At 38.3% G+C, this 15,875-nt stretch overlaps 1 protein-coding gene and 1 long non-coding RNA gene across 2 annotated transcripts in view; both read left to right on the top strand.

Moving 5' to 3' along the window:
- The first annotated feature begins 1,302 nt into the window (after window positions 1-1,302).
- Window positions 1,303-3,746, top strand: LOC119782791. The gene is made up of 2 exons (XR_005280707.1): window positions 1,303-1,528; window positions 2,739-3,746. It is a non-coding gene; the product is annotated as an uncharacterized LOC119782791 (long non-coding RNA).
- A 425-nt stretch (window positions 3,747-4,171) lies between these two features.
- The window catches only part of LOC119782797 (glypican-5-like), a 176,232-nt gene continuing 164,528 nt past the window's right edge, over window positions 4,172-15,875 (top strand). Inside the window, exons 1-2 of the mRNA XM_038283955.1 lie at window positions 4,172-4,535; window positions 9,161-9,322. Of these exons, the coding sequence (XP_038139883.1) occupies window positions 4,391-4,535; window positions 9,161-9,322 (307 nt within the window). The 5' untranslated portion in view covers window positions 4,172-4,390. The remainder of the gene's footprint in view (window positions 4,536-9,160; window positions 9,323-15,875) is intronic.

Genomic DNA, 15,875 nt, shown 5'->3' with positions numbered 1-15,875 from the left:
TGTTTTCTACAGTTCTAAAACATTCAGCAAAAACTATATAAAGAAAAAGTATTGGAATGTTAGTTTAAATGTTTTACAAGTCTGAATTGCTTGAGAAAAACATGTTATTAACTGCACAAATCATGGTGAAGGTTTTGCATGAACATAACTTTAAAATATTCTGCGGAGGAAATAAGACCCCTACAACAAAACGAAATTAAAAGAAAAAATGGAAAATAAAGAATTTTTATTTTATTTTAAAGAAATTTCTAGGAAATTTCTTTTAAAATGTTGTTGCTCACTTAAGCTCAACAAATGCTTACCTTCCACTCATTTGTTTGAAATATACGTTTTTTCATTGTTATGGTATATTAATGTAGCAAATTTGATAAAAGAAAAAAACTATAATGTCATTAAAAGAAACAAATAAATAAAGAAAACATTTTCCCCCAATTATATCAGCTAAGAATCAAAAAATCATTAAGGGAATCAGGTTTTATTTCCAAAATCAACTGCTCTAATTGGAAAAAAAAAAAAATTTTTGGTGCAAAAAAACACCACAGTCTTATCTTTAGCCATAAAAAAACCCACACAACAATATAATAAAAGAAATAGATAAAATCAGCACGAACAAAATAATGAAACTGATTTAACAAGTTTTATTTGTTTTATATATAATGCAATAAACATCCTATTACCATTGCTGATCTTTGATGCTTTTTTCCTTACTTTTTTAGCCACTGCAAAATGCATCTTTTTAAATAATATTGACACAAAAAAAAATTTGTAGGAAAAAAAAAAGCTTCAAAGCAAAAAGAACAAAATGTATCTCTAAAATCACCCCCCTTTGAAATAATTTTGAAATAAAATAATTAATTTATGACCTGCAGTTTTTAATGCAACTCTAACACACAGTTTGAGAATTATAATTAGCTGAAGGTTGATTAATTGTCTTGTTTTTTTTCAGTTGCACACCGGGCAATTAAGGATTTAAATGAGCTTTAATTGTTTTTTTTTCTCTTCATAGAGTTTGCTTTAGACAAGTTAAATCATTTAGATTAGATTTATGTTGATTATTTATGTGGAAAATTTTAAAAGAGATCAAAGTGCGTAATTACTGTTTTTTCCCCTTTATTATTATTGATTAAAAGCTTTTAAGCAGAAAGCGCTCATGGCGTGCATTCCTGTCCCTTAGAAAGAAGGCAGTTTGGTAGGATGTATGTCGGAAGTGCAGTAGTTTATGTATGCTAATAGGGGGAGTTGGGGGTTGTAGCTAGATATTTACGTTCAGTGGGAGCCGCCCTTCATTCACCCACATGGTTACCAAGTGGTCGCCTTCGCGCCACTTTCTTAACCCTGTAATCATATATAAGAAGATTCTCTTGACTTCAAATGGGCTCTCCTTCGATTCCCACCTCACTTTACGGCTCATTTTGGTCCGCTATTTGAAAAGTTTTTGGGATAGTAGAGGTTTTATTCGCCTCTTTTGTCGCCGTGAGAGCAGCACGGCAGCCCGAGCGAGTAAAGCGAAGATGGTGGATTTCGGCTGGTGAGTGGAGCGCATGTTTATCGGTGAGGAAGTGTAGTTCCAGGCTATGTTTAAGTGGTAATAGTCGCCGCTGTTGGATATTTCTGTTTCTTTATCCCTTCCCCGTGTGTTTGTAGCGTTTTATAAGTGGAAACGCACAGCTTCAACCATGAAAACACAGTAGCGTGAAGCGCATGGCAGCCCCCTCAGCTCCACCATTGAGGGAATGAGCGAGATTTGAAAAAGCGGCGTGGAGCTTCCTCTGCTGCGTTTCCAGCAAGCGGCGTGGAAAATTACACAGCTTGTCGATTACAACAAAACGCACTCTAAAACAACGGCGTGGCGTCTGCAAAGTTTGTCTAAATGTGCTCTAATTGCGCCCGAGTGTCGAGTGCAGTGGTGTGTGAGTTAAAGTGCCCCCCAGAACAAAGCAGCAGCACATGGGGCATCTCTAGGCCGCGCGCTTTAGCTAACTTAGCCTAGCTAAATTAGCCTAGCCTGTGCGCACCAGGCTACTGCTAAACTTTTGTTTATTTGAAGCCCTACACTTTAAGAGTGGAAATCTGAATTAAATGTAACATGAGAGCCACCAAAACTAACGGGCACACGTGGGTTTACAACGTGTTTTTTAACATGTTTGCTAGTTGTTGCGGATATTTAACGTCTACCAAAAATGCTAATAGTTTAATATCAGCAGTTTATTTTCTCCAGAGCGAGTCACAGCCCCAAACTTACTAATAGCTCTAGCGGTTATTAGAAAGTTAACGAGGGTTTATATCCCAAGTCTAGCAAACAGCAGCTCGTAGCGGCTAAGCTACCTGCGGATGCTGTTCCCAACACGAACCAGTTTTTGTTTTTATTTTCCCCAAAGCGACCGAAAAGACACAAGTCGCATTTTTGTCTGTACACAAAGCACGTAGCCGTGGCTTTATTTTTCCTGTTTTCAACACAACTAGGTTTTTTTACGCTTGCTTAATCTAAAGTCGTTTGAAGTGCTAAGTGCGCCATGTTAGAAGATGTGGGGGAGGGGTGAACGGCTTGGCGCCTTCTGCGCATGCGCAGCAGCGGGGACGCTCATTCATATTTTCAGCGACCTCGTGTTGCTCTAAAACTGAAACGGTCAACACACCGTAGCTCGTGGTGCCACTTAATCCTCACGACTACTAGTAGTGAGCATTTCCGCCATTTCTTTAGAGCCAGAGTGTTTCTAACTTTGTTTTCCTACTTTCAGATCCACCACGAGGTGCAGTGGACCCCATGCTGTGGACACTTTTTTTGCTGTGGAGCAGTGATGCAGTCTGTGCATTGTCAAAGTGCTTACAGTGCAGGTAGTAGTATGTGATACCTACTGCAGTGGAGGCACTTACAGCAATACACAGACACTTGTATACAGGTTGTTTTGCTATGTCAATTGAAATACTGTCTTTGTGCTAAGGTGCATCTAGTGCAGATAGTGAAATAGACTAGCACCTACTGCCCTAAGTGCTCCTTCTGGCATAAGGGGCTGTGATATACACCATCAGGTCGTAATCAAAAACTTCAAATTGGGCACATATGTCTTGCAGTTCACTGCTAGTTTTGCATAGTTGCACTACAAGAATAGATGAGTTGTGCAAATCTATGCAAAACTGATGGTGGCCTGCTTGCTCTACAACTATTTTGGAGTTGGATTTTTATTTTCATGGAGGGGCTCACATTTTACGTGTACCATTGTATTCTATCAGTTTAAAAGCTTTACTGGTTTCCGGTGACTACAGTTTCTGCAGTACTAAAGTGCTTATAGTGCAGGTAGTGTTTGTCCCCATATCTACTGCAATGTAAGCACTTGAAGTATTTCCAACTGTATATCTTCTCAGCTGTGACTGTATACTCTGAAGACAAATCTGTTAGTCGTTGCTTGGTCAGTTTTGCTGGTTTGCATTCAGCTTTAAACAGATGTGTGCTGTGCAAATCCATGCAAAACTGATTAAGTTGACGGGCCACAGTCTTTTAAGTGGAAATGTGTTCTGTCCTACTTGGCTGTCTTGGGATGTCCTGTCCTATTCAGGTGGGGATCGGTGGCAATGCTGTACTCCTTGAGGTATTGCACTTGTCCCGGCCTGTAAAGGAGCGGGGAGATTAGCTGACCTTTGCCAAACTGTTGCATCCTTTAGATGTCTGTATTTTTTTTTTCTTTTCTTCCCAGTTGGGTAATTGTAAGGTTGATCATTAAAAATAAAAAAATTTTCAGCAAAATGAATGCCCTGATTTCTTTATTCTGCTCTCGAGTTTCTTAAGATCCTTAAATCCTTCTAATTGAAAGGGGTTTTTTGTTTTAATTTTTACTTAATATAGTAATACTATGATGAGCTAATCTGTTTCCAGCCTTATCTGTATTTTTTTCTAAATCGAATCATTTGTATTTTAGTTTTTTTTTTTTTTTTAATGCAGGCTTGGTATTCTGGGACAGTGAATAGATATTTTTATATTTAAAATTCTTGCTTGATTTGGGTAATATTGAAAATCTGGTTATAAATTTTGTTAAATCAGGACCGTTAACTGTCTTACTCTGATGCTGGAAAGTTTTTTTCTGACATTTTAATTCGCTGTCCGCTAGATGGCGCTATACTATAGATTTTAGTCAGCCCGCTCATATGTCCAGGTAACCTGGTACCGCCTCTGCTGTCGGTCCAGTCAACTTGGACCATATGCAGCATTCAGAGAAGTCGCACAGTTGAAACTTTGAGTCAGTTTCACTACTTAAATCAGAGCAGGACTATCTAAACATGGTGTTTCCTTTTCTGAAATGCGGACCTGTCTGATACCTGCCTGCATCTTTGTGAAGAAAGGGACCTGACTTCCAGCAAGTCATTTTCTGGATCATCAAGCAGGAGTTTTACTAAAATGAGTACGCTATTGATCTGCGTTTTTCTGATGTGCTCGTATGGATCTGGGTTCGCTGAGCTGGAAAATTGCGACGAGGTGCATAAAGTTTTTCACCTGAGGCAAATCGGACCCAGTCATGTTTTGCCTTCAGGTCCTGTATCAGGTAAGCTAAGCATTTTATACCTGCCAGGATTTCTGCAGATGCTGATGAAGCAGTTGTCGCAAGGAAATAAAAATGGGATACAGAAAAATTACTCCCACGTTACCCATTTACCGAGAAAGCTCAAGTTTTTATACACGTGGAAATGTATTGAAAGGTTCATCCTTATGTAGTTGTGATTGGAAGCAGTTGTGGCTGACAAATTTGTGAAAAATCAGCTGCTTTACATAATCCTAACGGGACTTATAGCAGTCAAATGACCACTCTGTTAAGCATGACTGGAAAGTAATAAATCGGTGTCTGTCCTTCCATGCAATCAATGCAGATTAATCAGTTGCTGCACATATATCCCCTCCAAACAGGCAGATTATCGTTTTTTTTTTAAAGTAACTTTTCATTCCCAATACATTTTCATGGCTATAAGTAAACATGGTTAAGTCTAATATTGCATTAAATCATTCGAGCTGCATGAGGATTTAAGAAAACAATGCTGTTTTCGAGGGTTAAACCTTATCAGAGCGCATATAATCATGGAGCATGATTGTTGAGCTGCAATAAGCTGCAATGACAATCGGACACAGAAAAAAAAATTTCTGAATCAGTTTTGTCTTGGAGATGCCAGCTTTCAAATGCACAGGTCGTGCAGGTCATGGTTTGGGCCTTCTGGACAATCGAAGTCCTTTCATCATGAAATACAGCATCAGATTTAAGTACATATAGAAACATCTAAAGGTTGATGTGTACTTTAGTTGTATAACTTTGAAATCTTGGTGAGGTTGTTAAATGTATGTTTTGTCCTAAATTCTTTTCGAACACGCACCTGAATGATAAATTTCAACAGAAATAAAAATCCAACAAGGCAATGACCCAGAGGATAGATTTCAACATAGAAGACCAAATAATGTGTAAATCTAAGTGAATGAAGTCAATAACTTATAGGATAAAATCTCATCTGGTTAATTAACCATGATTGTTTTTAATCCTAAAAACAGTCTTACATTTCCAGACAACAGGAGATTAGGTTTATATGATGAACCTGGGTGCTCTTCAGTGTTTAGATGCTGACCTTTCATATTGCACCCTAGATTTTAAAGATAGATGGGTCCCCTTTTTTCCTTCAGTAATTTTGCACATAGAGTGGCAGCAACATGTTCATGCAACAGCCTGTGTTGTATTCCTGGAATTACCAGAGTCTCTGCTGCCTTAAAGCCATGCTGCTTTACCCTTTGACTCAACAGTCTAAAGCTGCACAGATTGAAACAGAAACTCCCTCACTGGAGTGTTTACCACAGATAAGTGGCTTTTGGATATGCCACCCATGGTAATTATGTGTAAGATTTGGGAAGAATTATGGCTGTTTCATGTGGACTGTCATGGTGCAGTCTGCCCCCCCTAAATAAAGCTTGATGGTGTTGCCTGCCATTCTGCCACAAAATGCAGTCTCCACACCCCCATCTCCCTAACTTTTGACATAATTAACAGAAAACCTCCTAAACCTCTAAGTGCCACATCGCCTCTCCTTAAAGGAGCCTCAGTGGCGGGGCTGATTCATGACTGAATACAAAATGGTTTTCTTCTTAGATAAATTGTTTGCTGAGGAGATATTTATTTTAAGAGATATGAAAAAAAAAATTTGCTACTGTTGCAAAATATCTAACTGCTGCCTCTTATCACATCAAAATCCATTGCAAATACATTTATCTCTTTCTTGATGGGTTTAGATGATGTTCCAAAGTGAAACAGATACACATAATAGTAGGCGTTATGGGGCCGAGGTGTTTGTGAAAAACAACCTGCAAAAATGTTAACGCCAAAGAGGAATATAACCATTCACAATGAGAACAAAAACCAAAAAAGATTAAGTTTAATTAAAACATAGCGAGTCATAATTACTACCTGTAGGCAGTATAGGAAGTGGCCAGCATATATCTGGTGAAAAAAAAAAAGCAAAGGCCTCCATGCTGCCTTATCTGGTATACTTTGAATTCCAGTATGTATGCCATCACTTGCTCTGCTCACCGTCAGACCTTGCGGGGACTTAATGGCGTCTGACAAAAGTCTCCAAACCCTGCCTGGACTTGTTGTGGAGGCTTTTGCAGGTTTTTGGGTCTCAGGGATGTTTTGATTGTCCTATAGATGGTCCACTCTGGTTTCTATGTCTGTGTGTAAAAGAAAAACAAAACAAGACTTTGTTTGATTCAGTTAAAATATACTTTAAAATCTAAGATCGAAATTTATTAGTTCACCTTTAAACTGTATATGTATCTGATAGTTTAGGTATACCTCTAACCATTTATTTCAATGAAATGTCCACATAGAGCTTTTTGAAAAATATTTTAATGCCCTTAACCTTTTCACATTTCATTTTTTTTCTGGAGGGCTTTATGTGACATGCTGTCAGGATCAGTTTGTCTGGCTAAGGACGAGTCACTATTCACATAAACACGAGACAGAGAAATAAAAGAAAAGTACAACGTGTTTAGACATTTGATTTTATTTCCTATCATTTCTACATGTGTAAGAAAAAGGGGAAAAGTAAGGTTGTTACACTCAAACGTGCCCCATTTTAAGTTGTTCATTGTGTCCGTCAGGTTGAATAGTGGCTTTGTAGACGATGACCAGTAGCTCCTGTGGAAGGTTGGACCTTTTCAGTTCCACAAAATAAAGGCAATGTTGGGTTTTCTTCCAAACTGTGTTTATGTTTGAGGATGGTCTCAGGTCCTGAGAAAGGGTGGTTCCCTAGAAACCAGAAGTGGTCCATAGTCTTATTGAGGACCGTGAGTGGAGCTAGTATGTTCCTGTGTTTGGGGTGGGGTTCTGAAAGTCCTCCGTTTTCCCCAAAGGTCCCGAACACACAGGTCCTATAGCGGCCTTGTCATCTTTCTGGAACAGTGCAAAGACAGCAGTCTTATGTGTGAGCTGGAGATTTACAGGGTTGTCTGCTGAGGCGCAGTAATACCTAGAATAGTAAAAATGAAGAACAGTTTCTTAAGGGTGTAAATTAAATTCTGAAAGTTTAACATACATTAGATTTCACCGACTCTGACATGATAATTTTATTGTGGCCATTAGGTTGTATCTCTTGTAACCATTAGATTTAGTGATGGACACTGACAGGAGCGGTCAAACAATGGGTAATGAATATGGACACTGTAATGCTTTTTTTTTTTTCTTACCCTTTCCTCCATAGATCTGCAGGTCTGTTTAGAGTTGTCCCTGCTGGAAGAATAACTCTTAGGCGGCTATTTTTCAGCTTTTTCTTCCTTCTGTCTATCCTAATGTTTTGGGTTTTTTCCCCAATAGAAAAGTACTCTTGGATCATGATGCTGCCCCTACCTTGCTTCCTGGGTGGGACAGTCTGTTTAGAATTAATTGCCAGTTTTTTATGGCGCATGGGGTTTTGCATGGAGACGAAAAGTTGTTTTAACTTTTTAAAACTTCTTGCCACCGTGATGATGCCCTGTGAGGTGTGAGACTTTGTTTTATAAGATAACTCAGTTTAAAGGTCCACAACCCTATCCCTGACCTGTCTGGGCGAGTTCCTTTGTCATCTTAATGCCATTTGTTCAAAAACATTCATGGTAAGAATCATTCGATTTTGTTTTGCAGAGCTATAAAGGGTGCACTAGATTTTGCTGTGGGTTTCAGAGTAGAGGGACTTTAATACATGTATAGATTTGAGCGACAGGCTAGGTCAAGTGGTAAGTCACCCGTCCTGCAAACAGGAAGGGTTTGTATCCCAGCTGGGGAACAAGAGCTGCTTTGGGGAGTGGCGGCTTAGTGCACAATCCTGAGGTTCTGAGCTCGAGCCCCACTCCCATAGACTGCCACTTTAGGTCCCTGAGCAAAAGACTCTTAGCCCACACAATGCTCCCCGGGCGGTGGACAATGGCAGCCCTCTGCTCCCGAAGGGGATGGGTTTAATGCAAAGAGTTAATTTCGTTGCTCTGTATTTGTGACAGTGTAATGACGATAAAATGCTAAACAATGCTGGAAAAGACTTTGTTTGCAAAACAAACCAGTCAAGGAAAATCTCATGACAATACATTAAAGTTCATGGTTGCAAGATCATAAAACATTTTCATTATGAATGCAAGGCATCATTGACAGCAAGGGGAGATTCCTAAGATAAAAAATAAAAATAAAATCATGTTTTCTATACTTTTCCTGTAATTTATTTGTTTTTTGCTTTTTCAGTTTGTGCATATGTTTGTATACTTTTTTTTCCACTTAGGAAGGTGTGAGTCTAACTTTGAATAGCAATACGCTTCCTTTTTATGAATCTGGCCAGTTGAAGGTTGGAAAATCCATCAGATTTGTTTGTCTTAAAGAGGTTTTAAAGTGGATTAACTTAAAGGCAATGTGCTCATCCTCAGTTTGTGCCAGTCGTGTGTTAGCATTAGATCTAAGGAGGCAGTGAAAGGCGCTTAAAGAGGATACATAAATGTTCTGAGGGTGGTTTAAAGCATTAGATTATTCATTTTTGAATGAGAAACTTAGCTGTAGTTATTATCATTCATCCTTGTCAACTTAACATTCATTAAGGCATGCTTTGAAATGTTAAGAGATAAAAATGTAATATATTAGTCTGGTGCCTTCAAATTCTAACTATTAATGTCTGCTTTAAGGTTCTAATCTTCAGGTGTGCACCTCCAAAACCTTGACGTGCTGCACCAAAAAGACGGAGGAGAAGTACCAGGTGGCGGCCCGGCGAGACGTCCAAAACCTCCTGCAGAGCCACAGCTCCAGCCTGAAGCTTCTCCTGTCCCGCTACGTGGCTGCTTTTCAAGGTAATTGCTTGTGTGTTTTTAGGCGTTGCAGCTGTGGCATTGCGAACGCTAGGCTGCGTGCAAATGTTTACCCCACTAATGTACTGTTTATGTGCAGATGTTTGTGTGGGTGTTGTCAAGATACAGATGAGTCTTGTGTGTTTGTGATTCATCAGTAGATGAGACTGAGCCGTCCTGCTCAGAGAGATACGGCCCTTTCATCAGATTTTTTTAATTTTTTTTATTTTGGGCTAAAATACCTTTCAGGGTATTTTGCAACTCCTGTCTAATTCTTTGTAAGCTTTCCCCGACACTTTGTATCTTATTATGGAATTAAATCATTATTTTTAATCACACAGGCGGGTGTTTGTGTTGACTCCCATTCCTTTCTATCATTTCATTAAGGATTTTACTTACAAGCATCGACTTGTCTCTCTCTGTCTGTGTGTATTTGCTCCTTTTGTCCATCCAGTGAAATATATTTTGTCTTACCCTGGCTGATAGCGGTCCTATGGTGGCTGAAGCTGGTGGGCAAAAGATCCACAGCGTGTGACTTGAGATGGCAGACATATTATTAAGGTTGTTCACTTTAATGCTGCCTTTCAGTGTAAAGACAGGCTGTTATCCTCCCCTGAAACGCCATTGATCTAAAGGAAAGCCCCTCATGATTATAGTGTTTTAGTTGAGGTTTGAAGGGGCAATGCCCTGTTTTTGTTGGTTACTGTGTCATCTGCTTGTTGAGGGTTTGAACTTAAAATTACATTTTTACTGTAGCGTCCTTTTAAAGTTAAAAGAGGAGCACACCTGATGCTGCAGAGCAAAAGGCTGATGTAACTAATCCTTTTCAGCCAGTCTTCTGTTCTTCTTTCAGTTTCTACAGAAAATACTTGACATTACAAAATCACATTTATGGCTGCCTGCCATAAATGTGCTTCTTTTTGAAGTGCTTGTCGACCCTGATGCTGTCCCTTAATAGGCCACTTGTTTTCAAATGCATACAGACTCTTATGTTTTTCTATTTCTTAAAGCTCTGGTAAGGTTTGGGCCAATCTGAACATAAGAAATCAAACAGTGTTGCTGGCGCAGAGTTTGTAGATGTATGAAAGTAGATGCTAAACTCACATGGTTACGTCTCTAGAATGGCAGCCGATGCTCAGTCTTTCCCAAACCAAACAGAGCTCACTGTCAACATCCCATCAGTCAACAAACACAAGCGGCTGTTTCTAACATCCAGCCTGCGAAAGGTGAGGGACAATCTTACATTACTTCTAACTTACTTTTGAGTGTTACTGTTTGACTCTTTTGCCTCTAGAGTCCTACTTGTTAACTTACTAATATATTTCAGCACTATTTTATTTCTTTCTATCAAAGCAAAGATCAGTCAAGTCACTGCCATTGATGATTATTTTGTTCTTTTTTTTTCTTACTACCATCTCTATACTGACAGTAATTCAAAACTCAAACACTTTTGCCTTTAATTCTAAGGCTGCACTATATATATTAAATCATCTGCCTATGAATACAATAAAATGGCTTAAATTGAGAATCTAGATGCTAGATCCCGCAAAGCGTGATGGAGACGTTTGGATAAAACTAAAGAAAGGTGTGAGTTTAAAGCTACAGTGTGTAATTTTCAGCGACATCTAACGTCCAGACTGCAGACCGCTAGGGTTGGGAATTGAAAAGATTTTCACGATTCCGATTCCCTTTTCGATTCTATGAAACGATTCGATTCTTTATCGATTCTTTTTTCGATTCCAATTTGGGGGAAAAAGGAGAACAAACAGTTTGATTATCAGCATCAACTTTGTTTACTTAACTATTGCACAATCTTACAAAATCAACAAGATCAAGATGTCCACAGGAAATGTGAAACTGGAGTAACATCTGTGTTTAAATGAAAAATGAATACAAGAACAAACTTAATAACCAACAATGTCTAATAACAAATGATGGGATAATAACCTATTTTAAATAACAAAAAATACTAATTATAAAACAGTAGTAGGGAAAATTAACAGTTATTTTGCAGAAAGATGAGCATATCTGCTTTTTCTGGAAGGATACGGGATCTTTCAGCGCTTATGGTATCTCCAGCCGGGGAGAACACCCTCTCAGATGGGGTGGAGGAAGCCTGCACACAGAGGTAGTTTTCAGCCAGTCCAGATAGCAAGGGCAGCGTATCTTGCTTGTTCCACCACCACAGTGTGGCGCTATCCCTGCAGGGCAAGCTTTTACAGAGCTGGATTTCCTGATCTACCCTCTGGGCTAAGAAAAGACGGGGCTTTGATTCACAAAGTGACCGCAGCTCGTTGTCTTCCTCCTCGAGTAGTTCTTCCAACTTGCGTAACTTGCGTAACTTGTGTAACTTACGTAACTTACGTAAAAAACGTGACGTAAGTCGTGCTCCCCAGAGCCGGCGCTCTAGGCTCTGGTGCTGCGGGAATCGAAAAAAGAATCGTTCAGCGAGCTGCCAAACGATGCCATGGAATCGGAAAATACGGAACTGGTTCTGAACAGGAACCGGTTTTCGATTCCCATCCCTACAGACCGCAGTAACATGAACATCTTCCCCCCACCGCTTTTCCCCCCAACAGTACGGCGAGCGTTACGGGACAAAATGTCTTCCACGACGTCCGCATCACCTACCTTCTCAAGTGATGAGGTTTGTTTACATAGATAATTTTACAGATAGTATTTCATTAGTCTGTGTGTTCAGTACCGTCTCAGTTCATCTCTCTCAACTTGCCGTAGTTACTTTCGAGCATAATGGGCGATCTCGCAATCGCTAGTTTGTTGGCTCTGCGCTGCCGTAGCACAAAGATGTCTGCCTCCATGGCTGCGAGACCCGCTCCTATGTAATTATAAATAACGAATTCTAAGGCAACGCAAATATTAAGGTTAAGAGGCTGAGCTCGTAGATGATGATAAATAACATAGTTATGTATAATATATTACATTTCTGACTGTATATCCCTGTAATTATTACACACTGTAGCTTTAAATGATGCAGGTTTTTCTTAATCAATGTCATCGCTATATTTAGCACAATCCCTACTCTTTTTTTTTTCTTAAATTAAGCAGCCCTATTAAATTAATAGTTTTTTTTTAATTAAGGACACCAGTTGCAGCTAAAGTAATTTTCTAAGGGTAGAAATTTGGCTTTCCTGCTTTAAACTAAGATTTATGTAGACTAGAAAGAGATATAAAGTTGAAATAATCTGTTAGCTCATTTAAGGCTGGTCATACAGTATATGCACATGTTTCTAGTTTATTTATACAGTAAAATACATAAATTATTGGTTGTATTTTCAAAATATTTTGTAGATAAAACTCTATGCTCACATACTCTTCTACTTCAACTGTTTTGATACCTCTGAACATTTACCACTGAAATCCGGGGCATCCAATGGCCTTTAAAAGTTTTTTGTTTGGTCAAAAAAGACGACGCACATGCAAATTAATCTTAATTCCTTAGGTTCCATCTTAGCTTAAATTTAGGATATGAGCAAGTCATGGATGAAGTGGAAGGGAAATTTCAATGCCAGGTTATATTATTGAATAATACACAAATATTTAAACAATTCATAAAGCAATGCTCAGTCCATCATAGGAAATCATCACATCATACAACACGTGCAAAGCTTTTTTAGGCAATCCCTAAATCATCTTAAAATGTTTCAAAACCTTTCTTTTTTCTTTTTCTTTTTAGGAAATCCACTAAAAGTAAACTGGTGTTTATTAAGATCCTTGAAATGAGCATGCATTCAAAGGATTATTTTTATTTTGTGTGTGAAGCACATTTAAATAATTTCATCACTGCAATATCAGCTGTTTCTGTATTACTTTTAGATAAGGTGTTTTTCCTGCTCCAATCCAAACATATCTTCTCTACAAAAAGATTTACTCAGTTAAAAAAAAAACAAAAAACAAAAGAAAAAAAGTCAGATATAAACAGCAGTTTTATCTAGTTTACTAAAATTAGTCTGTATTTGTATCTCTACATGCTTCCACCTCCTACACAGATGAAACAATTTAGTCCTAGGAGTTTTGGACACCAGCCTTACACACAAAGATGCACAAGCCACTCAAGCAACAATTGTAAATTGCTCTGGATGTTTTAAGCACCACTGTCACAGAGTGAAAACCAGCTGTGGCACAATTTGTATGGGAAGTGTGGAGGGTCATTATTGTTCACCAGATTCTCCTGAAAGAAAGGAGGCATTTTTCTTATACAGACAAAAAGTCGAGCATTTCACCAGCTGTTCAGATCTGTCAAGAACATTTTTCTGAGTTAGTATCCACTTTAAGAGATTACGGATGAACAAAAAAAAGCATATGAAATACTTCTAAATTTACTGAGAAACAAAAAACCCATAGATTTAGTGATGATTGGCAGCTGACGCTGTAATTTGAGAGACATCAAGATACAAACAGTATATAGCAGCACAGACAGGAAGAGGGATGAGATAAAAAGAGGGCAGCTAATGTGGTCATTTGTCTTCTGCACAGCCTTCAATTATGTCTCTTTATATGATGCAGTAAAGGGGAGGGGAGGAGGGATAAAAACATTAGCGGAATGTAGCCAAACAACAAACTTAAAATTATATGAGACATAAACTGTAAGTCATTTCTTCTTTTCCTAAAAAGCAACAAAAAAAATAAACAAACAAATATTACAGGAAATTCATTGTTTTCTTCTGTGTTTCATCTTTTATTAAAATATATTTTCCATTCTTTTCTGTACTAGTATTTTCCCCCTGGTCTGTCAGTAAGCCTGCATGCTTTCTTTCCGGTGTAGTGAGGTTTCTCCACTTCCTTCACACAATGCACAAATATCCAGCCTGCCGAGAAGGCCTTCAGGGGAGATCTTTCCTTCATACCGTGCAGGTTTGTCTCACATCCATGGCAACCAACCTAAGCAATCCTGCTGCCCCGTCGGGCAGGAGTCACATAAAAGTCAAAGAGAAGCACAACATGAATCAGCTGTTGAGATGCCCAAATTAAAGAACACCAGTCTGAAAAAACAAGCACCACATCAAAGCAATGCCCTCCTCTGGTAAAATGTTTATTTGAACAATATCTGAAGCACTGATTTGTATCGCACTAACTGTCGATGCGTGTCAAGAGGAATAGCAGAAGAATGCTCAGAAACTCTCAGCTGTGGCACTTTGTCGTAACTCAACTGAACCGGAGTTCAGTAAAACAAACGTGCAGCCACAAAAATACACTTTAACCGTACCAGTAAAATGATTTATTCTGGGAAGTGTGCGCGAGGAATCGACTCAGAGCTTCTCCCAAAACTCACACAGCAGGTCAAATAGCACACATATGTCTTGTATATTAAAGTGTATGTAACCAAAAACCATTGTTATGAGCTGTGCTTCTTTTTTATTCATGCCTGGAGGAAGTTTGCGGAGTCATTTTCAGATTCCTATCCTCACCACAAAACTCATCCCCTCAGCTACATTTTGAGATTTATGTTTACCGTTTTAACACTTTAGACATAAAAGTTTATTTGTTGCCTTGAAAAGACTGTTGTAAATTAGCTATTTATCTTCATGAATATTGAAACTAGTTTTTACATCTTTATGAATCAGATCACATTTATGGCCCTAGTAGGTTTTGCACTTACAAGGAATTTGTTGATGGTGCAGACAAATTAGATATATATACACAATACACAATCTATACCCTTATATAAAATGTAAAAACATACAATATACTATATACAAAATATTGTATATAGCAATATACTATATACACGGCAGACTGCTAGTAAAGTTGGTTGTCCTATACAAAAAAGAAGACGTGCATCACAAAGACAGAGGTTCTTAACCGGCAATTAGCTTAAAGTCTTAATAAGTAGAACAAGACCGCTTGAAGAGCAAATAGAGACAGACTGTTTTAAGGTTAATCCTCTTGTTATTGAATGTCTGCTTTATGAAACTGCTGTGACCATTAGAGATCTTGCGGCTTGTGGTCTTGCTTCCAGTCAGTATGTCATTTTGGTTTTGTCTAGAAAGAAAAAACTCAAGCAAGAAGTCAGCATGAGACAGAGGAAATTAGTGGGCACAGATGCAGGCATTCGGGTTTTTATTTGCATTTGTTTCAAAATGAGACCTTCTGGTTAGGACTGAGGGTCAAAATGGAAAACATTCCTAAAGTTACAGGATATAACACAGAGAGGTTCAATTAAAAGCATTAATATTTGTTAAACTAAAACAAAACTAAAATAACTTTTGCAGCACATTGGTTCTAGCACATCAGACCAAACGTCCACCTATTTGTTTATTATATTCAACTAAACTTTGGTCATGTTTTAATGATCAAATTACACTGAACTTTCATCTATATTTAATATAATTGAATTGTATAGGTAGGATTGTATGTGAATGAATTGGACTGAGCTGAAATTAATATAACCGATTCAAGCTAGATCACTTTGTCTTGTGAATTAGCCTACAGTAGGAAGGAATTTTTTATTTTTTTCTGCTGTATAAATAAACTCAATAAATCTTCTATCAGGGTGTTTTTATCCTGTTCCATAGAAACATTTTCTTGCTCTCTAAAA

This window comes from Cyprinodon tularosa, unplaced genomic scaffold (genome assembly GCF_016077235.1).
Source record: "Cyprinodon tularosa strain WSP-4 unplaced genomic scaffold, ASM1607723v1 ctg197, whole genome shotgun sequence".
Lineage (NCBI taxonomy): Eukaryota > Metazoa > Chordata > Actinopteri > Cyprinodontiformes > Cyprinodontidae > Cyprinodon > Cyprinodon tularosa.
Note: the sequence above shows the minus strand (reverse complement) of the source record. Positions and strands in the feature narration are given on the sequence as shown.